Source organism: Ostrea edulis, chromosome 8 (assembly GCF_947568905.1).
Source record: "Ostrea edulis chromosome 8, xbOstEdul1.1, whole genome shotgun sequence".
NCBI lineage: Eukaryota > Metazoa > Mollusca > Bivalvia > Ostreida > Ostreidae > Ostrea > Ostrea edulis.
This window is the reverse complement of record NC_079171.1, coordinates 47,769,021-47,794,918: the sequence shown is the minus strand read 5'-3', so window position 1 is coordinate 47,794,918 and position 25,898 is coordinate 47,769,021. Positions and strand designations below refer to the sequence as shown.

The following is a 25,898-nucleotide window of genomic DNA, read 5'->3' as shown; positions in this document are numbered from 1 at the left end:
CCCCACGGGATGATACACGTGTATGGATACGTTTAAAGTACTTTACAATCAATGTACCGTGTCCTTAATATGTTGTAAACGGTTTATTAATTGTTTAGATGTGTTTATCCCACTGTATTACTGCTTTTCAATAACAAGGTATTTCTATGCTTTCTGGACTACATGTACTATAATTGACACATTGGCTCTGACTACGGATCACTCCATTTTCTTATAGGAGTAATGGGAGTGATCAATGTTCGTTATCTTCACCGTTTTATTTTCGATAAATATGTACGAAAAAGTAAATATAACGATCAATCTCATGTACGGTAACAAGTTTGATGCACCAGATGCGCATTTCGACAAAGATGTGGCTCGTCATTGATGCTCAAGCTCAAATATTGTAAATAAAAATTAACAATAAATTTGTAACAAAAATAAACCAGAGTGCAAAAAATCGTCTAAGGATAAGAGCTATGCATGAGGGAGATAATCTTTAATTTTGAAATGAATTCTTTAAATTCTAACACAGCAATTAAATATACATCCGTACTTTCAAGCTAGTAACGAAATACTTAGCTACAGGGCTGTGGAGACTCTCGGGGACTAACAGTCCACCAGCAGAGGCCTCGACCCAGGGGTCGTAATATAAAACATATACTGTGCCAAATTTGATGCATCAGCTGTTTTTCCACAAATGATTGATTGGTGTTTTCCGCCACACTCAACAATTTTTCAGTAATCTGGTGGCGTCCAGTTTTTATTGGTGGAAGAGAGAACCCAGATACAATGTACCTGGGAAGAGATCACCGACCTTCCGAATGTAAACTGGGAAACTTTCTCACTGACCGGTGCGAGCGGGATTCGAACCCGCGCCGGCCAGAGGTGAGAGGTCGTGTGATTGTGAGCGTGATGCTCTAACCACTTGGACACGGAGGCCCCCCGACAAATGATGTCTCTTCAGTGATGCTCAAGCTGAAATAATGGAAATAAAAATGGCAATAAACTTGTAAGAAAAAGAAAAACAAGAGGCCCATGGGCCACATCGCTCACCTGAGTCACTTTGGCCCATATCTGAAGACTTTCCATATATATTTGCATGTAAAACCTTAGTCCCTATTATGGCCCAAACTACCCTTTGCAAACTTGAATCTACACTATGTCAGAAATCTTTCATGTAAATGTCAACTTCTTTGGCCCAGTGGTTCTTGAGAAGAAGATTTTTAAAGCTTTTTCCTATATTTTTATGTAAAACTTTGCCCCCCCCCCCACTTGTGGCCCCATCCTACCCCCCGGGGGCCATGATTTGAACAAACTTGAATCTTCACTATGTCAGAAAGTTTTCTTGTAAATATCAGCTTTTCTGACTCAGTGGTTATTGAGAAAAAGATTTTAACTATATATTTGTATGTAAAACTTTGATCCCCCTTGTAGCCTCATCCTATCCCCAGGGGACATGATTTGAACAAACTTGAATTTGCACTATGTCAAAAAGTTTTCATGTAAAATCAGCTTTTCTGGCTCAGTGGTTCTTGAGAAGAAGATTGTTCCTATATATTTGTATGTAAAACTTTGATCCCCTATTGTGGCCCCATCCAACCCCCGGAGCCCATGATTTGAACAAACTTGAATCTGCATTATGTCAGGAAGCTTTCATGTAAATCTCAGCTTTTTTGGCTTAGTGGTTCTTGAGAAGAAGATTTTTAAAGTTTTTCCCTATATATTTGTATGTAAAACTTTGATCCCCCCTTTTGGCCCCATCCTACCCCCGGGGGCCATGATTTGAACAAACTTGAATCTGCACAATGTCAGAAAGTTTTCATGTAAAAATCAGCTTTTCTGGCTTAGTGGTTCTTGAGAAGAAGATTTTAAAGATTTTTCCTATATATTTGTATGTAAAACTTTGATCCCCTATTGTGGCCCCATCCAACCCCCGGGGCCCATGATTTGAACAAACTTGAATCTGCATTATGTCAGGAAGCTTTCATGTAAATCTCAGCTTTTCTGGCTTAGTGGTTCTTGAGAAGAAGATTTTTAAAGTTTTTCCCTATATATTTGTATGTAAAATTTTGATCCCCCCTTATGGCCCCATCCTACCACCGGGGGCCATGATTTGAACAAACTTGAATCTGCAATACGTCAGGAAGCTTTCAGGTAAATTTCAGCTCTTCTGGCCCAGTGGTTCTTGAGAAAAAGAGTTTTAAATGACCCCACCCTATTTTTGCATTTTTGTGATTATCTCCCCATTTGAAGGGGACATGGCCCTTCATTTGAACAAACTTGAAAGCCCTTGACCCAAGGATGCTTTTGGCCAAGTTAGGTTGAAATTGGCCCAGTGGTTCTGGAGAAGAAGTCGAAAATGTGAGAAGTTTACAGACGGACGCCGGACAAAATGTGATCAGAATAGCTCACTTGAACCTTCGGTTCAGGTGAGCTAACAAAAGAAAAAACAACATCAAAAAACCAACAACAAAAAAACAACAAAATACACGAAACAAAAAAAAAAACACAACAAAAAACAAACAAACAAACCAGAGTGCCAAGGATTGGAGTCAAATTCGTCTACGGATCAGAGCTATGCATGAGGTAGGTAATCTCAATTTTGAAATAGATTTCTAAATTTTATTAAAGCAATTAAATATATATCCGTATTTTCAAGCTAGTAACGAAGTACTTAGCTACTGGGCTGTAGAGACCCTCCGGGGACTAACAGTCCACCAGTAGAGGTCTCGACCCAGTGGTCGTAATGTAAAACTTATACAGTACCAATTTTGATTCACTAGATGCGCATGTCGACAAATAAAGTCTCTTCAGCGATATTCAAGCTAAAATATTGGAAACCCGAAATGATAATAAACTTGTAAGAAAAACAAAATCATGAATCATTCAAAGCTTACATAATTTAGAGTTTGGCAAACCCGGACTCTTGGATATACCAGATGAATTTTGATCTACCCATGATCATTAAAACGTAGTATTCCGTAGTCAAAATCAGTATGTAAAGAATGATCCAACAATTTTTATGGAATACATAAGTCGATACTCAACTTAATGACACCTTGTATTGGTGAATTACATCATAAACAAAAAACATACAAAAGAACGATAGACTGCATGAGTACAGCATATTCTGTTGAAAAATTGATCTATAAAGCAAGGTAAACACAGAACCTTTAAAACGACAGGGGTTGGAACAACTGTGATTAATTATTCGAGATACTTAGTATTGCTTCTATAAGAAAAGTGCACTGAATCATTTGCCATGTTATTTTTGAGCTACCAGCTTCATTCTTCTGCAGAAGAAAAAAAATATAGGTAGATATCTAAATTTACTTTCATAGTTATTTCTAATTCGGTTATCGCCATCTCAAAGAATAAAACAAATCACTTATTCCGGAAAAAAAAAATACAAGATTATTATTCGACTTTTATAACATTTCCTCGAGGTGATCAGGTTAGAATATATTATCAGTACCCTTTTCTTGTTGTAAATGGGGAGGTCCCGTGTTACAACAGGTGTGATACGATAACGATCCCTCCCTGCTCAAAGACCGTAAGCGTCGATAATAGGCCACAATTTTACAGCTCTTCACCGGCAATGGTGACGTCTCCATATGAGTGAAAAAGTATCAAATGAGACGTTAAACAATATACATCCAACAATTCAACCTGCAAATAATGTAAGCCCACATGTTTAAAGCCACAGTCGATTATCATCCTGTAATTATCTAATGCTGAAGAATTGTCCAAGCCTAACTGATTGATTGATCTAAATATATGCGCATCATACACCGTCCGAATTCAAAAACAGCCATGTTTGTATGGATTACAATGTAAACACCAAAATAATCTTTACGATCATCGAGTGATTAAAATCTTTGTTAAGATATTACGCACCTGGAATTCTTTACCAAGGTCACTTTGATTCACCGGTTTGTCATTCTGAATTTCCTCTGCTTTTTGGACAAACTGCGTTTTCTTCTGGACAGCTGTTGGTGCTTTTAACATATCACTCAGAGCCAGAAAAATGGTTCTGTATTGCTCCTGGGGAGAACGTGATAGAGAACAATATGCAAATTATGAATGAGATATACACTTTATATCATTACATTATATTAAGATTCAAATGTTCTTTGAAATATTCGCAATTAAATTTCTTACTGGCTTTTAACGTAATGTAAATCACCTATATCATTCGTATGCCTGTTAAACTTAGAAAGAAACCGCACGCAATGGTAAATTGATTTTGTTTCACATTAAGTACCATTCACAATCAATTACCGACAATACATATATCAATTGTACTCACATATGTCTGCACCATGTTCATTCTGTTCTCTCTCATCTTCTTCACGTATTCTGCAATGTTTATTTTCTTATCTTTCTTGCCAGCCCAATGTAAAGCGTCTATAGCGATGTATGCCCCCGTGCGGCCGATACCAGCACTAAAAGTACAGTTGTTTTATTTTTTTCATACGAGTAACACATTTCCTTTCTTTTCCTCTAGATAGCATGTAAGAGATGAATCTCCATACAGAAAACATTTAAAAGCATATGGATTGAATTGCATTTAGATTAACAAATAATAGCCATCCCTATTATGTCAATAGTTGAATTTCATGCAGTAGTTGGTAAACTTTTAGTAGTATTGAATTTAGTATTATACCTATTTTTAGTTTTAGAAATTTTTAGAAATAGTAGCAGTAATGGTAGTAATTATAGTAGCAATAATAGTAGTATTGGTAATATGTATATATATATAATATGTATATATTATTGTAAATATATTATCAGCCAATTCAGTTCCCTATGTCTGCTATATAACACATGTATATATCTACCTGCAATGTACCAATGTTGGACCGATATCAACTTTATCTTTGGTTCTCGTCACGTGATCATGGAAATTGACAAGACAGAGCGGTTCCGGTGTCCCGTGATCCGGCCAGGCGGTGTAGTGATACTGTGTCACCATGTGTGTCTTTTTTAACTAATTATCAATCATATTGATAGTCAGCAAATGATTAAGGTGTATAAAACAATGCTAGGGTTCTAAGACAACTTTTGAATAGTACCGTTATATAGACTTTATGTAATATTAAAGTTACTGTAATGAGTTCACGTGATATTCTGAATTTCTTTCTATGCGTAAATTAACCTTTTCAGATAATATTTAACTGTTATTATCATAGTGTTTTCCATTGAATGACTATAAAGCCAAACGGTTATTCCTATGCAACTTTAAGTGATACGCACTAGATCATTTTAATATTGTAATAAACATAAAACGAACGGCTAGCTTACCAAACGAAATTTGAATTTGATGAAACACATCCTATCGATATCATGTGGACAAGAATAGAATATTACATTATCATAGCATACACCTGATCATTCCATGCGCAATAATATCAGTATATTTTAAATACATAAGTATTGGGATTTACAATATCAAGATATATGCACTGATGTAACTTGCGCAACCATTTCAGACATCTGTTACATACACTTGTATTCATACCTCATTATTAGTGACCCTGAACGTTCGGATTATATAAAACGCGTAATGTTTCTCTTCTACTGTACGTAAAGAAAACACTCCAAACGTAGCAGGTACGTCGATGTCCGCCCAGTACTGCACGCATTTTGCCTGTATATGAGAAAGTAAATCATTTACAGTATATCTCTGTAACATCGCCACCACAGGACATGGATTGATGTTTTCAATGGATACACTTTTATGATTATAAGATTTATGAGATTGATCACTGTTCGTTATCTTCTCCTTTTCATTTTCGAAAAATATGTAGGAAAAAGTGAATATAATTATTTTGGTTTGTTTGTTTTCCGTTAAGAGAGGTTTTTACCAACATTACATGCTCTTATGGTGAAACACAATTTAGCAAGTTTCCAAAGATAACCATGTTAAGATGATGTGACAATACCTTACTGCCCTCCCTCAGGTTAGTCAGCATGATGATTTGTCTCACGTTCTCCTGCCAAATCATTGTCCAGAAGTCTGACAGTGTGTTTTGCTTAGGACCTGTGGAAAATCCATAATCAGGAAATTTAAACTGTTCTCATTTGCACGTCACTGTAATGACCCATTCACATGTATCCAACCAATACCATTTTGTATGATATAACAAGCATTTATAGATTGCTTGATAGAATATTTCATTTTGGGGGTAAACGCATGAGTCGAGATAGATTAATGTGTAGTTATAAACAATTGCAAGTTCTGATATCATGCTATTTCTTTTTCTCTAACCTTGTGATGCAATGTATTCATTCATCCTCTCAACGCCCTGAAAATATAAGTATATACATGTTACTATCAATTCAGCATTTTGCTAATATCATCGCATTCTGGGTTCCCCACTCAAACACGTGAGTTTCCTCCTGATATTGCAGTTACCTCCCATATCAATAATCCGTCCGTACCAATACTAGAGTCAGTGATAGATGTGATATACGTATATGTATGTTGTAGAACCTGCTTGTTAATTGTCATGAAAATTAAGTTAGTAATCCAGATTATAATATACGTCCAAATACGAGACAAAGCATAGATTTATTATAGTACACAATAATATTAAAATATCCACTACAAGAAATCTAATATTTAAAGCTTTGATTAACTGTCAAATAACTTGTATTTAAGTGTATGAATTTGATTACAGTTAATCTGTTGATGAATTTCTCTATTCAGATCTTACCTGTTTGGTCCCAGTTATATAACAATGATAGAGTAAGAATGGGGGAGTCTTGTAATGTCAGTTCAGCTTCAGAGAAGATATAGCATTTGAAATGCATCATTTAGTATGGATGGTGAAGACTCACGTGAATGAAGTTGGCATTGATATAGTCAGACGGAGTCGTTTTTAGTTGGATGCGAGAATGGTCGTCTATAGGCAATAGGAAAAATCAATTAATCGTATATAATTCATTTAATAATGTAACATTTTACAAGTGTTATGTCATAATAGTAGTAAGGATATTGACACATTTTATGCCAAATCCCTGACTATTATTTTGAAAAAGTGCACACAAAATGTAAAATATGTTCCTGGCTTCAAGGTTTCAAAGAAGGCCAAAATACTTTGTAAAATTATTTACAGTCAGCATAATAATTATTTTACAGAAAGGATCCCTGGGTCCGACCCCTCATATTGTAAATTCTTTTTTTTAATTAACGGAGTTGCACTCCATCGGAAAACTTTACAGTAAGGACACACACAACACGGGGAACGTGTACGTTTGTCTGTGCTCTATACCAAATTCCAAGTAGTGAGGTAAGAAACTAAAGGGAAACATGAAAGCTTTATATTCAACAAAAAACCGATACTACAAGACGTTGATTTCTAGTTATCAAAACAATCCATTCAGAATTGAAAGTGGATATAATTTTATGTGCTTGTCAAATAGAGAAACATCGTTGATAAGAACCTTAATTAGAATAAATTAGTTTGTGTCCCCCCTACATATGCACAAGCATTCTCTGAAGACCTTGTTCAGATGATACTACCCTGTAAAATTATAAATCTACCGATCTTGATCTTTTCCGTTCACTTTGACCCTAAATCTGTCGGATTTCAATTTCACCATGTTACAATAGTCCTTGCATTTTGTAAAGAACAATTCAACGTGTCGAAAATGCAAATTGCATGCACCTCACTTATTTCAGTTAACACATTCTGTTGTAGAACTTACAAGGAAACGTGGTCTTGAATCTGTTCTTTGTTATGTTTTCTGGCAGTTTACCGTTGTTACAAGGAAATCTCTCTCCATAAGGAAGAGTCTGGAATGCCAAAACAAAAGATATACATGGAGTTTATCTTCAAATACAAGGTCCGTTTACTACTGCATGATCATTTCAAAGTTTGCATAAACATCAATTAAGCCCAGTACCTATAGACATGCTACTATTTATAAATTCCCTTACTGCATACTCTCTCTTAAAACCATCATCTTCATCCCTCCGTTTCTCTTCAATGGCTGCCTCCAGCTTTGATAACAGGATGTCTGGAATTATTTCTTCTTTGATATCCAAGTCTCCGTAAGGATTTTCTTCGTGAATTTTCTCGTCAATGTCAACGTCCTCGTCTCTAGTATTCGCTTCTGATTCACCCAAGTTTGCATTGTTTACTCTTTGTGAATCATTGTTATCAGTTTTATTATCACTTGTGTTCGCATAAAGGTTGTTGAATTCCGAGCTACTTGCTTTTGATTGTGCTGTAAATACATTGTGCGCAGACATCAATATGATAACATTTTGCAAAACGTTACACATTTATAGTAATACATGCATATTTTGTCTGATGTGATACATATGAAAATGTGAAGATAACTAGCAGTGAAAAATTACATAATCCTATCAGGAATGCAAAATTCGGAGTTGGGTAAACACATATCCCTGGATATACCGAAGGTGGGATCAGGTGCCTACGAGGAATAAACATCCCCTGTAGACCGGTCACATCCGCAACGAACCCTGTATCTTCACCAGGTAAACGAAGTAATCCGTTGTGAAAGTCAATATGTCAAGAATGGTTTCACAATTGGTATGACACACGTCAGACTATATAACATTGCAATGACCCGTATCAGTCCGTCGTGCTAACATGTCTGCACTGTATTATGCCAAACCGAAAATAATTTTATAGAAAATATAGATTTGTTTAAATTATCGGTTATTCCAGCACGAACAGTTTGTAAAATGACCTTTGATGGACCATTTGCAGTTGACATTTTGCTGGGATTTTAGAATTTGTATCTAAAATCAGCAACAAAAAAGGTCAATAATGATTGACAGTAATCCAGATGTTGAGCTCTTGATATTGACCGTAACTATAGATTACGTAATACGTAGTAATATACGTTTGATATTAATTTTGGATATAAGGCAGATCTCGGGACACAACATCCATTCCTTTAAAATCATACATTTTTCCTAGAACTAAACACAAATTATTGGTGGTATTGACTCTTTTAAATCTATTAAATAAGATTCATACAGTTTACATTTGCTTGTAGTACTCTTCTATTCTCGCTGTGCTCCGCTTTATCTTTGCCCCGCGATCTTGTCCTATAAAAAGATCATATTCAATGTGTTCAACACTAACAGTAAAATGAAATTATTTACGGATAAAAAAAAATATATTGTATCGTATGTGCATTATACGCAGATAGTTGATATGTGTAATAACAAGGCGTTAACAGGCAACATCGATTGCCATGATATCCTTGTTTTTACAGACACTTTTGTCTTATAAGCATAACATCCATTTGACTCTATCCAAAATATGACTCGTTATGTACATACTGAACACTCCATTTGCATCTTTACATTTACTTTCGTTACTTGATAATCGTCACAACACATCTTTTCAAGTGAATTCATTCCACACATCAAGAGGGGGATTAACGCATTCTCGAGTATAATAACAAAAATACACTTCATACTTTCAGATTTACATCTTAAGAGAACTAAATGCAACAGCAAAGACAGGTTTTCATTTGAAGTGATTAGCAGAAAAGTCAGAAGTATATTTCCTTTTAATTTCGTGTGATAACTCTTTAAAACGTTTAAGGAAACATACAGTTAGCTCTCTTTTCTTTACTGATCAAGCATTATTGAAGCCAATCATTTGCAATCAAACTGTTGCCCACCAGGATTGCGGTTTGGCACGATGTCATGTACTGCCAATTGATACAGGCGCCATGGACATATCCAATCGATATTATACAAAAAAGTTTATAAAAGGAAAAATGTTGATGATTGTCAATATAAATAGATGTTGTTAAATTGTAAATATGATAATTTTTCTTGCGAATACTGACTATAGAAAATGTATACATGAAAGGTGAAGACAACGAACAGTGATTAATCTAAAAACTCCTATAAACAATACAGAATAGAGAGTTGGGCAAACACGGACCCCTGGATACACCAGGGGTGGGGTCCGGTGCGTAGGAGGAGTACGCACTCCCTGTCGAACGGTCACAGCCACCGCTAGCCCTATATCCTGATCAGGTAAACGGAATTATCCGTAGTCAAAATCAGTGTGCCAAGAACGGCCTAACAATCGGTTTGAAACACAACTGACAGCATTTGACTCAATGATAGGTTGTATTGGCCGTTATAACGACCATATAATTTGCGAAATACTGACTTTAATCGAGACTCTTGAAACCCCTGTTACATCAACGTGTTTGTCAGTAGTTTGCCTCAAATTAAAAACTGACTATACGCAGAACAAGCTCATCCGGGTAGCGCTCTCACTTCTCACCGCTGCGACCCGAGTTCGATTCCCGTAATCTGCAGTGGTTTATGTGAGAGAGGACGGTGGTCACCCACTTGAACATGTGGGTTCCCTCCGGGTACTCCGGTTTCCCACATAAATGACCCCCTAGCGCAAACATTCGTACATCAAAGAACCCCATTGGAAATAAGCTTTCGCGCTTTCATAGTTTATCCTTGGTATTTATGTATCTATGTTTGTATGTATGTATATACCGAATAAACATTTATGTATTTCATTTATCTTTAAGCCACTCTTATCATTCATTATTATTTCCGATTGTAATCATAGAAGAAATTTATATTTACAAACCTTCTAAAGAAAAATATTGCCACTAAGACGATGCCGATTACAAAGACAGCGGCGAGGATTCCAGCGACGACAGGTACCGCTGACGACCCGTTGCCTGGAGGGAGAGCTGTAAGCTAACAGAGAATTATCATTACAATGACGGTGAGGTATTGGCCACATGTTGCAGATAAAACACAAAAGAGTATGAACTTAATTTCGGTCTGATGCCGTCGTTATTTCTTGCAACTTGCACGGCTGGATTTTTTGTTCATTTGTTTATCCGTTACCTAATATTTAAAACCATTTTTATCCCTGAAATGGAAAGCGAAATTCTCATCACCGATAATGTAAAGATATTTTACCTGTATATTTTCTAGTTGACTTACTTTCTGTTGATAACACACCCCGGTGGCATGTAGACTAACAGAGAATCACAATTAAATGACGGTGACGTATTGGTTACATAATGGGGGATACAACACCACGTTTTAACATAATTTTTGTCTGAGGCCATCTTGATCTCTTGCTACTTGTCAAGCTGGATTCAAATTCATTGTTTATCATTTACGTGACATTTGAAACCATTTTTATCATTGAAATGGAAGTGTTCAAAGAGAAATGAACTTACTTCACAATGCAATGATATTTTACCTGTATAGTTCATATTTGACTTACCTTCTGGTAACACACCCCGGTGTCATGTCGACAGGTCCCATTCACACAGTCTGTACTACAATTCTCTGTACATCCGGGGCCCCAGAACGTCTCATCACAAGCTTCAATAAATATAAAAAATAGTATACTCCCTGATATAATACAAACGTATACAACGATCTATAGTTTCACTTCATTCTTCACAGAAGACAATCACATACTGTTATTGCAGAGTTGATCCAGATAACCCGGGGAACAGCCATTCAAACATGTGCCGTTAACATGATGACACTGTATGTTGTTAAGACAGGAGCCACATCTATGTGTGCAGCCTGCGCCATACATCCTACCGTCACATTCTGAAATCATTTCCAATTTTTCGTATATCAAACAATGTACGTTCTAGATCATGCATGTTTTAAGTCTTAAAGGGAATACACTTTGAAATAACGTATGGTAATGATATAGCTACAAGTACACAATAAATCTGATGAAAAGGCGGAAGTAACAAACAGTGATCAATCGCATAACTCCCTCAGATAATGCAAACTATCAAGAGTAGGACAAACAAGGACCCCTGGACACACCATAGGTGGGATCAAGTGCCTAGGAGGATTAAGCATACCCTGTCGACCGATCACACCTGCTGTGAGACCTATATATCTATCTGGTACACGAAGTAATCTATGCAAGGTGAAGATAACGAACAGTGATCAATCTCATAACTCCCACAAGCAATACAAAATAGATAGTTGGGCAAACACGGACCCCTGGACACACTAGAGGTGGGATCAGATGCCTATGAGGAGTAAGCATCCCCTGTTGCCCGGTCTATAGTGATAACTGTATTTACCTGAAGTTTTCGCAAATAAAGTATAATGTATGAATGCTAACCATATTTAAAAAAGGAAAATAAATTTCTTGTGATATACAGTTACCTTGTTGACATGTTGGAGTCTTCCATCCCGGTTTACAGCCCCCGTCACACTCCCCTGTAAATCTGTTACAGCGGTTTGTCACGTTACAGTTATGACTGCAATTCTGTCCACAGTTCTTCCCATAAAAACCAGGTTGACATGCTATGATTGGAAAATACATATAAATGTTATTAACACATGCTTTCATCCATCGAAACATAAAATGTAACTGTAGGAATGTCATCCATGCATATATGACAAGCTTGAAAGAAGAAATTATAAATTAATGTATTATATTAGTTTTTGGTAAATGGTGAACGATGAAATAATGATAACCAATTGCTGTCCTTTAAAAGCCATGAACACGTGTTTCCTATAGAAACCTAAATTTAAAAAGTGTTTTAAATAGGTTTATCTAAAAAATTTAAATGTGCAAATATTTTGTTGTGCTGTTTTTACTGATGGTGTAAAGGCCTAACATGTATGAAATATGTGTAGCTTGGACTATTAACCAGATAATTCAGAGACATCCTTGTAATTGATCTGAACTTTAAAAGTTCGAATTTAACACAGGCCACTATCCTATGTAGATTATAGCGTTTTAATTTCATAGCTTGATATAATGATAGAAATATGGCAATATTCTATTGATGCTTACAAAGTTGCTTGGATACATTTTATGATATGAACAACAATGCTAGCATGTTACCTCTTTTTGAGCGTTGCTGGGGTGAATGTTTTATCATGTAACAATGTATAAATGGATGCATTAAAATCCATATTATCAACTTGGTTTTTTTTTATTTATAACACTAATATATATTTTTTTTACAAACCATACAGAGGAATGTTTTTAATTCTCCCAACAATTGTTGAGGAATCATTGCCGATCCCGATAAACATCTACTTTGCGGAAGTTGACCCTCCATGTTTACAGTTACACGCTACCCTCTTACAAGCTCAAGTGAAAGCGTGCAATTTTACATGTGGAGGTTAACTTTTCTCCAATAGCACCTAGTTAGATTCTCTGCGTAAACCTCAGGGTCAGGGTCACCACAATATGCTGACTCGAAATGTACAAAGGAAAGGAACGTCGAATTCGGACCTCCTGGCTGCGAAGCGAATGTCAAAATCACCCCCTTTTATTTTAGATTGTTTATACAATAAAATGTATGCTTTAGATACGATATTACAGTATGATGCATTTATTTAAAGTATGACGTTTTGTGTGTGGTTCATTTGCAACAATTTAAGAATTTATAGTGTATAAGCGTGACGTATAGTAACGTGTGTACTGTGTACGACTTACCCAACCGCAACAGTAAATCTAAAGATTCTTACAAATCTTGACAAACCTGTCCAATGAAATAGATAGATAGATGATAAATTTATTTCATCTGGAGGTCGGCATACAAGTGCAAGGTGAATATAACGAACAGTGATCAATCTCATGACTCCTATAATGTAAAACTTATACGGTACCAATTTTGATGCACCAGATGCGCATTTCGACAAATAATGTCTCTTCAGTGATGCTCAACCGAAATGTTTGAAATAAGCAATACAAAATAGATAGTTGGGCAAACACGGACCCCTGGACACACCAGAGGTGGGATCAGGTGCCTAGGAGGAGTAAGCATCCCATGTTGACCGGTCACACCCGCCGTGAGCCCTATATCCTGATCAGCTAAACGGAGTTATCCGCAGTCAAAATCATTGTGCCAAGAACGGCTTAACAATCGGTATGAAACAGTTTCTGGCTAATGCCATATGATAATCTGGGAGTCGTCCTTTAAATTTCTGGATTATCTCGCGACCGCCCTATAAATTTCTGGAGGCCGTGAAATGCGTTACGGATGGCTACCACATAAACATACTCACCAGCCGCCAGATAAGTGTATGTCTGATATTCATATAAAGGTTGTCAGAATAATTTGATGTGGCGACCGTCAGATTAAAAGATATATTACTTCCGCAAAATGCATATATCTGTATTTACATGTACATTGACGAAATATGTATTCAATCGCCTATGTTTTAATTTGTACATACATCAGTGGTACAAATAAGGTAGACATTTACCCTAATCAAATATTTCTATAATCAAAACCGAGGTCGTCTAGTTTACGATTAAAGTTTCATTCTTTTGAAGTTTTTGTTGCATATAAAATATGTATATCCATTCTAAATACATTCAATATCTCATGCACCGGTAAGTTGTTAAACTACATGATATTTTATCATATACTTGGTAATGATTATGCAGATTCTGCACTGTGTGATACGGGTGACGTCACAATAGCAAATATCAACGACCACTTCGAAAATAATAAAATATTCGACCTTACATGTACGTATTCGTTCGTAATAATCAACGTATCGATGTTTTACCATGGGTAAATGGATGCTTTACTGTAGTAAATTTTACCATAGTTAGCTATACTTGATGTATCAAAGATTTTACATGCAGCAAATAGTCCTTGACCTGACTTTCAAATGCAAAAATGTAACCCGCATGTGATTACAAAAACTTTGCTTTTTAAACAGGAACATATAAAAAATACTACTCCGTTCGTATAAAATATTTCAGCATGAAAAAGTGAAGCATATGACTATATGCCAAAATCCATATAATATGTAATATTAACCCTCGGGCTGATATGACATATGATATGGATTTTAGAATGTAACATTCTCTGTTTATTGTATTTGATAATGACACAGTATTTTATCGAGATTACAATAAATTTGCATTCCGTTACGAGATGAATTTCACAAAGAGCAATATTTCAATTCCTGATCGTTGTTAAAAAATACAGTATCTTTTTGAATACACAAACAAGTTTCAGTATCTGTCTACAGACCATATAAGCAGAATATACTTGAATTATGATGATACAGCCACGTAGTACCATGACGCTCCCTGACTTTCTTGACAATGTTCTTTTTCTGCCAGTGTTGTAGAATATGTACATGTACGTGCAAAGTTGGTTGTTCAAATGCTGATTAAGAATTCATAAGCCCATCCCAACAATCCCCAACACTTTTTGATAGTAGTATTAAATTGTAAGAAGTTATTCTTGAAGTACACCTCATGCTTCCTCCATATGAATTAGGCTTTTATCAAAAGAACAAAACAAAACAAAAACCACACGGGAAGAAGCTGTGACGTCACCCTCTCCCCCCCAACCCTTGGACCTCTTTTTTCAACCCTCCTTTTAAAAACTTTACCTACGATGTATATAGATACATTTTTACTCATTAGTCGACCGTAATCACTGATAATATGTGATAAGTGTAAAAGACAAAATAATCCCATAATTTGAACGCTCGCCTTCTCTGTCTGTCTACAAATGTCTTGTAATGATGTGAAACTTATACGGTACCAATTTTGATGCACCAGATGCGCATTTCGACAAATAATGTCTCTTCAGTGGTGCTCAACCGAAATGTTTGAAATCAGAAATAACAATGAATTTTAGTGCTATTTTAGGTAAAAACAGTATGCCAAAAAGGTTGAGTCAAATTCGTCTAAGGATAAGAGTTATGAGTGAGGAAGATAATCCTTAATTTTGAAATGAATTTCTAAATTTTATAACAGCAATTAAATATATATCCGTATTTTCAAGCTAGTAACGACGTACTTAGCTAATGAGTATTGAACTATACAATGGGCATATATGTACCTTCCAAACACTTCAGTGACTCAGACTAATGGAATAGTCCAAGATCCTGTTTACCCCTAATTGAATGAGTATATCCCTTTGCTATATAAGATGCTGCAGAGGCAGAATTCATTTTTCATAAGCAGCCCGCTGGTGGTAGAAGTAAGCCATAATTAGAAGGTAAACTATTAAAGAATTAATAGTGAAAAGAATTCGAAAGGTTAGGGTAGAAACATAAGCCACTGTTGAAAGACAGACTAAGGAATTGTGGTGAGATGCAAGGTGTAGTCATCCTGAATAAGGATGAGGCACCGACTACTCACAAGCAATATGAACTTAGTTTCGGAACCAGGTGCAAAGTGCCCAGCCGTCTCTACAGAACTTTGTGAATAGAACCTCGGCTTGTGTCCCAGTTTATTTGTAAGAAATTTTAATTTAACTGTATTTAATTTATGGCCCAAGTAGAGCCCAAGGAAAATTCTATACATGTATATATATTTAGAGTTCACGAGATCCCTTTATCCTTTGGAAAAAAGCCCTTAGAAAACACGTTACAGTATATTATTCTTATTACTTTCCTTCGAAAAGTATTCACTCGTAATGAAGGCCCTAGCAGTGAAAGTTTTACATTCTACCAACGTCTGCAGTGATATCGGATTATCCTAAGTTCAGCAACTCTTTTCTCTAATGGCAAGGGTTTGGCTATTAATGAGTATCAATTTTAACGTCATAAGTGAGCATGATATAGTATTGAACCCAAGACCTCCCGGTCACAAAGCGAATATTCAACAACTAAGCCAACTTGACCAGAAGATATATAAATCATTTAATACACTTTTAAAGAATATATGATTGTGAAACACTGGTTCTCCTGTATGACAGCAAAGTAGTTATTGTATCCGAAAAAAGACCAATCCCTGATTATTATATTATATAGTAGCATATATTAAAAATAGCAATAATCTCACGTGTCTGGCATTTGTCCCCCTTCGCTCCCTCGTTACATCCCTGTAAACACGTGCCGTTGACATGGTGACATGTATCTCCATCACTACAGTTACCACATGGTGAAGAACATTCCATTCCGTATGTCTGTCCACCACATACTGTAATGATGTCCCAAAAGCTATATTACAGTAAAAGTAGATCCATAAAAATTAAAAAATTAGATTTATAATTTACGTTTAAATCGTGTGTATAAAAGACCATGTGAGAATTCTTCAAACTAAGGCTCCTTTATGACCCAGAATGAGATCACCCATGCATATTTGGTTAGTGAGAGAAAACAAACTTTCTTTTTATAAATCTTGACAAAAACTTTCTATTTCACCACTCATCCAACAAAAGCAGGTCTAATGAAACATGCCTTTAACAAAATTGATATTTTAGATAACTGGGTATCGTTCTAAACTCAATTGTTTCATCAAGTAAACTATAACAGAAATTCAAAATATGCCTTTTAGTGTTTCTGACACACCATTGTTGCTCTCTAGGTTTAAAATGGGATATATAGAACTAACAATAGAACAGGCATTAGTAATGCATGAAAAGGTTCGCGAAAGAACATTGATCAAGCTTCATAACTTATAAGGAATAGGGTAAACACGGATATACCGGAGTGTGTAGGGGGAGTAAGCATCCCGCTGTCGACTGACCACACCCGCCGTATGCTCTCTATTTTGATCAGGTAAACTGATTAATCCATAGTCAAAATCAGTGGGTAAAAAATGACCAACAACTGGCATGAAATTCTGATTGATCATTGTTCGTCACGTCAAACAGCATTTGACCCAATGACAGATTGTTTTTCTTTAAGACATAACTTTTCACACGATCTTGGTATATGAAAGGTGAATATAACGACCGGTGATCAATCTCATAAATCCCATAAGCAATATGAAATAGATAGTTGGGGAAACACGGACCCCTGGACACAACAGAGGTAGGATGAGGTGCCTAGGAGGAGTGTAGTATCTGATAAATCAAGATTTTGAAATTGAAAAAAAAATCCCTACCACATTCACCCGCTTTAATAATATATTTCATTAAATAAAATACTTTAATGAAGGTACACCGTTGGCCACAGTTTGTTCCGACGAGACAATGCAGACTTGACAGATATACGAATTATGTTCAGAAGAATTCGTGTCGTAATTCTCAAATCTACATTACGACCATATTTCCACCAGTTTGTACGAAAAAAGGGAGCATTTAAATATTTACTGCAGCAGTGGCAGTGAAAGTTTACAAATAATTCTACAACGCTTATTGCAAAGATCAAAGGAATGCTGCGGTCATTTTTCTACGATATACCATCATACGTACTAACTGACTATGAGAAAATTAATATACATCTCGTTTGCACTTTTGAGTTCTATAATCCCATTGGGACCCGGGTTAGAATAGGTCCTCAGTACCCCACTGCTTGTCGTAGAAGGCGACTAAATGGGGCGGTCCTTCGGATGAGACCGCAAAAACCAAGGTCCCGTGTCACAGCAGGTGTGACACGATAAAGATATACCCCTGCTCAATGGCCATAAGCGCCGAGCATAGGTCTAAATTTTGCAGCCCTTCACCGGCAGTGGTGACGTTAAACAATATTCAATCAATCAATTGAGTTCTACTAATGCAAATATAAAGTAGATGACTGATAATTCAATGTCATACTCATAAAATTCAATCATTAAATGTTGTAAAGCAAATTCATAAATAACTGAAGAACATTTTCCAGTTAGTATAAACTCATCGTCTGCATTCCGAGAGTGATGCATGTGCAATTGATATAATCCGTTAACATTAAACTAAATACTTCATAAATTTTCTTTTAAAGAAAACTTAGAATACCCCTACCATCTCACCTTTATTGTGAGCAAAAAAACAACAACAAAAAACAAAAACAAGAACAACCGAAAAATAACGTAGGCCGTTTCGGAAACTACTATGATGTCATAGTGACCTAATTCGTAGCTATTTAGGAAAAGATCGGCTGTGATATTTCTGAGCCGTAGTGGATTAGAAATGATGTTCTTGTTTTCGTTTATGCTGCAGGCTAACGCCTCGGCTTTTATATTTCAAACAACATTTCTCGACCTCGGAGGACACCCTGCAATATACAAGAAAACGTGATCATTATTTCTTAAACATACCATCACTACAGTCAAGACCTTGATATCCCGGTATACAGCCCAGACAGTGCCCCGTACTGATATGGCACCTTTTGTCTTGACAATTAACGGGACATGCCTCGTCACAATTCTCTCCGTAAAATGTTGCATTGGAACATCCTGAATAAAGGAATAGAAATATTCAACCTTTGATTATCAATTTTTACACGGATTAAATAATCAATTTTGCAACCAAACGGAATGAAGATAATAGAAACAATGCAGATTAGGATTCTAAACTCACCGTGAACTTCTAACTCACACAGTTCATTGAATGCGTATTCTGAGTAATAACTAGGATAGGATACACCCGGTTTCCGTTCGTTGTAGTATATCACATATCGTCCATGAACAGAACAACTTATTGTCTGGTTCTCTACTGGAGTACCGTTCACATTCTGTATCTCATGGAAACAAAGATGGGCTTCATTCTTTGACGTAGAGTTGGACACATAGAGGAAAAACCCAGCAAATCGATTGTAATACGCACCAGGACCTACAGATACAATCTCAAAATAAAGAAAAATGTCATAAAAATATAAAAATGTAGTGATGTTAAGGTTTGAAGTTTCCTCACAGATTGAGACACGGTTCGATGTGGAGATATACTTATGCACTGCGTTTGAAATATATATATATATATATATATATATATATATATATATATATATACAAAGCACTAAAATGACCAACGACACGAACAACGAGATTGTCAAAGAACAAGGGACGTTATTGGCCAAAATTGGCCGCGCTTCAAAAACCGATCATATTTTGCAGGTAGAAAGGTGATAATTTTCTCGTTTCATTCATATATAATATGTACCATTTACTTGTTGCTGATATTGAGAAAATAACGTTACGATATTGCATTGTTAACTCTGACGCTATGCTCCGACGGTCGCTTTTTCGGAACGACGTCATCGACCTTATAGGATTTACAGTCCCCTGATTCTTCTAGAATATTTTTCTGAAAGTTACAATTTTAACTTTTTATATAAAAATACTCATTGAGATCAAAGACTATTGAAACCTGGCATGCTATGGAAAATACATAATTCATTTACATGTAACTTTATCGTGGTCATAGACATTTTGCGGAAAAATCTTGTGTTAATTAAAGTGAGGAAAATAATGCGTGTATTTGTCAAAAATTGTTCAGTAGAACGCAATCATATTTTCGAAGGTGCTGTTCGATGTCCTCCTATTCAAATGAAATATGAAAAATAAAATGGTTTTTGAATTTTCTTTTTCCTGGTTTTGTTTTTTGGTCATAAATATTAACACTTTGATTAAAAACGTCGATTGAGTCGGATAAAATTATATGTACTTGTTATGCCATGTACACCAAGGACTATATAACAGGTCTGCTTACATGTGTATGCAATATACATGTTACAGTACATACGAATAAAATATGCTGTGGGTATTTACAAAAATATATTGAATAAAGTGTGGTAAATGTACATATACTAAACGGTACAAACTTATGTTGCATGAATGGGATATCATTTTCTTGGGTACTACAGTAAAACACGTCAAGTAATACGCATGTAACTTCAGATGGTATATTTCATATAGCAAATGTATTTAAAAACCTCACAAAAATGCGTCCAATGTATTTAAAAGCCTCACAAAAATGTGTCCGTGTTTATATCTTTACATTCCTCTAAATGGTCAACAAAGTAGTTCCAACTCTCTCTCTCTCCATATAGTGTTCATCTTTGATAAATGAAAATACATCAGTCAGTGGGCATGTCATTGCATGCACCGACATTCAGTCCAAATCTAGAACGGACTCTGGGAAGTTGTTTGAGTACATGTATAGACAATGTGGTATATGTAACTGCTTTTCCCAGGCACTTATTTTCATATGCGAATAGGGATATATTGAGTGACCCCCCCATATTCTTGATAGTAGTATTGAATGAGAAAAAAAATAGGCTTAAAATTATTAATTGAACCCATGTAGCGAAGGATAACCCTCCACCCCCCGACGATTTAAGAATTAGAAGATCAGGCAGAAAGGTTTTTTTCAATTGCTAATTAACTACCAACTTATCCTTCGACCCCCCCCCCCCCCCGATAAATGATGCTACGTGTCTGTTTCCAAGAGACAGTATATGTAACTACAACATACCTTTTATAAAAATGAATTTAATAAATATCATCATGTATTTTCGTTTTTCAATGTGCGGGCCAGGCCTATCCAGAACACCTTGACGAGAGAGAGAGAGAGAGAGAGAGAGAGGTCTACATCATCTTACGGTTATACTCCAGTATTGCTAATCATGGAGGAGGCGTACGTCAATACTAATATAAACTTTTAGTAACAATCATCACAACACATATGTTATATATTTTATAAGATTGATAAAAGTTGAAGTGTCATTAGACTGGTGAAGTTGTTCCCATAGCAAGGAAATGGTAGAACGGTGTCTGAATATTTATATATATATATATATATATACATGTTCATCCTGCCCAATTACCTTTGTTATATATGTGTACCTGTAAATGTGCATCTATTACATATACATGTATATATGAACCCGTGGGGATCCGGGTTTGAGTAAGTCCTCAGTACTCCTTGCTTGTCGTAAGACGCGATTAAATAGGGCGGTCTTCGGATGAGACCGCAAAAACTTAGGTCTCGTGTCACAGCAGGTGTGGTACGATAAAGATCCCTCCCTGCTCAATGGTCATAAGCGCCGAGCATAGGCCTAAATTATGCAGCCCTTCACCGTGACGGCAGTGGTGATGTCTCCATGAGTGAAATATTCTCCAGAGGGGCGTTAAACAATATTCAATCAATCAATCATATGCGATATAGAAAAAAAATCTGCCACCACAATGGTCGAAGTTTCAAATCGATCACAGGTTTTCGACGTTTTAAAGAAACCACATCTCGCTGGAAGATATAAACAATGATTTGCTGTTATTTTATTTTTAATTTAAACCGTTTTAAGAACCTTTGGAATCAATATCTAATTACTAATGTAGTAATATTTAATTTCAACATGCATCATATATACATACATGCTTGTACGTAAAAAATGATGTAAGAAAACTGCTTTAAAAAAACCCGCATTATATTTGATATATTTGTATAAAAGATAGTTTAGAATTTAGCGAAAAAAGTAACAGACATCCCAACTATTTAGCTCTTGAGATATAACGTATCAGTATCCATTTTTGCCGAAAATGAACGAATTTTGTTCTGATTTTTGTAAAAAGAAAATAAATTCGAGTTATTAAAGGTCTATGTGTGTCTTTGATTTTATTATTTTTTTAATGCAATTTATTCTTAAATAATCTTATTTTGAAAAGACAGGACGTCCAAATATATTCCCGTGACCTTTAAAAACGAAAGTAGAATAATTTCCATTCATCATGCGGCGGATTTTTGATCCGCCTCCGTGACTCGAAAGACAGACATCATCTGCATTTATTGGGTGCATATTTTTATGGCAAACTAGGTAACGCATTAATTGTTTGACTGGACATACATGTATTTATTAAATCGCAAAGAAAGTAAAAGTTTATGAGGTTAAATGATAGAATAGTTTGCTTCAGTTCTATAACATGCAAACTATTGACTTTGTGTAACGAAAACGGCCGATTTCCGCATTCATTCTTTTTTAAAATTAATATTGTTTGCAGCCAACAACCGACACCATATTGATAATGAAAGAAGAATATTAATGGATAATTAAACATGCAAAATATAAATCTGGTTGTTGCATGCAAAAGTTTTTTTTCCCAGTTCTATAACATGCAAAATATTGGCTTTGTGTATCGAAAACAGCCGATTTCGCATTCATTCTTTTTTAAAATTCATATTGTTTGCAGCCAACAACCGACACCATATTGATAATGAAAGAAGAATATTAGTGGATAATTAAACATGCAAAATAGAAATCTGGTTGTTGCATGCAAAAGTATTAGTTTTTGCTAAAGTTTATTCATAATTTATTTCAAATCAACAGATTCCGCTGAACAGCTCATCTTTAGCGTATTATCATGACGTCATAATAAAATATTACGTCATTTTCATGTAAGTGGGATTAGTAGAACATCATAGTTGTGTAAATAAAAAGAATAATGAAGCATAGTATGAAAGTTGAAAAAATGAAAAAAATCTCGGCGGTATATAGCCAATAACGTCCCTTGTCCTTTTCGGGACGGCCCGTCGGTCGTCCCGAAAATTTGACAATCTCGTTGTTCGTGTCGTTGGTCATTTTAGTGCTTTGTATAATTTTTTGTATTTGACCTTGTATCCATGTTGTGGATCCGACACTTTGAGGTATCAGGTGTTGTTGGAACTTTAGTGCTTATATATATATATATATATATATATATATATATATATATATATATGAGGGTTGTCCCAAAATGTAAATAATATCTAATTTATTTATTAGAAAAAAATATCAATTTTGTTTTGTTATTTAAAACCACCATTTTCTGGTGTTTTTGTTTAACAAAGTTTCATAATAATATCTTTTTTTTCATAATAATGAATTTTTTATGACCTTCTTATCTTCGGTTCTGATGTCATTCACTTCACAAATTTCTTTTGTCATTTAAACACTAGTGCCTTGCTATCATTCTAGAGATTTGATGTGTTTTCCATCCCGTGTTTTGTTTGAGTGAGGTTCAAATTACGGTCTACATATTTTATGATTTCTCGTAAGCCAAGAATGCCGTTCACGTCATCATATGTTGAAAATGTCATAACAGTAACGTTAAAAAATGACATCATATCTTTGCCGTTATATGACGTCCTGTAGTTGTAAAACCAGTGTATTACATTAAAAACATCATTGCTTCCATTGACATAAATTTGAATGCGATACATTTAATATGAAACTTTGCTTTCATCCAGTTGAGTGGTAGAAAGAAACCATGTAATTATTTTTGTACGTGAGCCAAAAATGAAGATGGATACTTTTTTATTCAGTAACATCTCCTTTATCGCTTTTATTACTTATTTCAAATTTTACATTCTTGTTTAGAATTAGTAAAATGTTACGCATGTAAAAAAACATTTGGATGAAAGGTGAAGATAACGAACAGTGGTGCGTATTTCGAAAATTATTACATAGTCAAATTCCTTCAAACGGGTCCTCCCTATATACATGTATCGGCCGATATGTAAACTAAATTCTCACGAGACCGACCACCTCTGAAATTCCATCAGCCTGTTTTAAGACCTGGCCCCGTGATCATGAAATTGTCTTAAACTTTAAGATTGCCTTAAATCAATAAAGTTGCACTTAAATCTTAAGACTGGACAAACAAAAAAATCACTTTGACTTAAGATTGGTATTTTGTCTTAAATTTTAAGACTGCCTTAGAACTATCTTAACTTTTTAAGACTCTCGCTAACTTCGTTCAAAATGTCCGCGCTGGTTGCATTTTTGAGGCGAGTAAGAGAAAATGAGCGTGACGTCCGTCGTTGAAGACGCCTACCCCGACCAAGAAGCGCCCAAATCATTTATTTAAGAAAAATAGACCGTCGGTAGATCGAAAATACAGGATCTTCACGTTGAAAATCATATAATGAAAAACTTGTTTTTCTATAAACAAAGTATTCACGTAAAAAGTTTGTTTACAGGAAAAGAAGTCAAATCACTCTAACCGAAAAGCAACACCGTTAACCCGGAAAAAATGAGAGCAGGCGTAATCAAATATATAGTCATGGTAAATATGACTTCTTAAGTGATCAAAATATCACAGGAGTGACCGCTTCACTACCTGGTCGTAGTTCATGTAGACGTAAACGTGAAAGTAGAACGTACACGTACGACAGTTTCACTAAAAAGTTACGACTACAAAAGTACATTTATTTACCTGTCTGAGTTTCTTGACAATGTGGAAGAAGAAAACAATCATTTAGTGTGCATTTGCACACGAATAATGTGCAGTCCGAGCCCGATTTTGAAATTAATTAGATAAAGGCATAGATAAAGGCATTGGATTTAATAAAATTATCGCTTCATTCACTCTAACATTTCTACTTCCGTTCATTACTACTTTTAAAAAGAGGGAGGCGACGGGGTCAATACATCAAACTATGTATGCAATAATGAAAAAAGTTTCTTTTTGATAAAAAAAAGGGGGGGGGGGTGGTACATGTATGTGCCTGCGTCAGCATAAAACTAGACGTTTTAGACACTGACTATGTTGTTTAAGTCATTTATTTTTTATATCCTATTGTTACCTCTACGCGAAAGAGTTCCTTGTTGCCATAGCAATTTAAGATTCCAGACTTAGACTTAAGTTAAGACAATCTTAGTTACGATTTGCTTAAGTTCGTTTTGTAATCTATTTAAGTCAGCAATCTTAGCTAAGTTCAAATCTTAATTTAAAGTCAAAAATTTTACATAACTTTAAGACAGTTTCATGACCCCAAAGCCTGATCACCAAATACTACGAAAACATTGTCAATGAGGAACTCCAGGCTCCGGGATCATGCAACTGTCTATTGGAGCAGCAATTATGGAATCGGGTGTTATCATCATCGGAGTCCCTGGAGGTCTAGATCCAGGATATTGAACGAATGTGTAGCAAGTTGGACAAATCGGAGAAGGAAAATACTGACCGCTTTGGTAAAAGGGATTCAACCCAATATTCGTATCCATCTTATACAACATAATACACAAACGTGGGAAGACACATTGAAGAGGGCCCGATTGGCATAGGAGGAGGTCAAATCCCTGGATATGGTATAAAGACCTGTAAACCTACATTCCATAGTAAGCGCCCAGTCGAAATGTTTGGAAGAACTTACGAAGGCGGTCGGAGCTCTCCGAATCACCAAGGAAGCCGCAGCGGGTCAAATGATGTCTGGTGTGTTTCATACCGATTGTTAAGCCGTTCTTGTCACACTGATTTTGACTGCCGATAACTACGTTTACC

The 25,898-nt window shown here is 35.6% G+C and overlaps 2 protein-coding genes across 2 annotated transcripts in view; both read right to left on the bottom strand.

Annotated features, from left to right (window-relative positions):
- Nucleotides 1–25,898, bottom strand: part of LOC125661339 (receptor-type tyrosine-protein phosphatase mu-like) — a 191,645-nt gene that overhangs the window by 8,970 nt on the left and 156,777 nt on the right. Inside the window, exons 5-19 of the mRNA XM_056146237.1 lie at nt 16,782–16,919; nt 12,170–12,310; nt 11,453–11,590; nt 11,253–11,353; nt 10,599–10,711; nt 9,000–9,070; nt 7,928–8,217; nt 7,696–7,783; nt 6,826–6,890; nt 6,254–6,290; nt 5,928–6,025; nt 5,504–5,632; nt 4,824–4,972; nt 4,292–4,427; nt 3,880–4,026 (exon numbers count right to left, since the gene is read on the bottom strand). Of these exons, the coding sequence (XP_056002212.1) occupies nt 3,880–4,026; nt 4,292–4,427; nt 4,824–4,972; nt 5,504–5,632; nt 5,928–6,025; nt 6,254–6,290; nt 6,826–6,890; nt 7,696–7,783; nt 7,928–8,217; nt 9,000–9,070; nt 10,599–10,711; nt 11,253–11,353; nt 11,453–11,590; nt 12,170–12,310; nt 16,782–16,919 (1,841 nt within the window). The remainder of the gene's footprint in view (nt 1–3,879; nt 4,027–4,291; nt 4,428–4,823; nt 4,973–5,503; nt 5,633–5,927; nt 6,026–6,253; nt 6,291–6,825; nt 6,891–7,695; nt 7,784–7,927; nt 8,218–8,999; nt 9,071–10,598; nt 10,712–11,252; nt 11,354–11,452; nt 11,591–12,169; nt 12,311–16,781; nt 16,920–25,898) is intronic.
- LOC125660874 (receptor-type tyrosine-protein phosphatase mu-like) overlaps nt 1–25,898 on the bottom strand; it is a 91,825-nt gene that overhangs the window by 50,587 nt on the left and 15,340 nt on the right. The window lies entirely within an intron of this gene.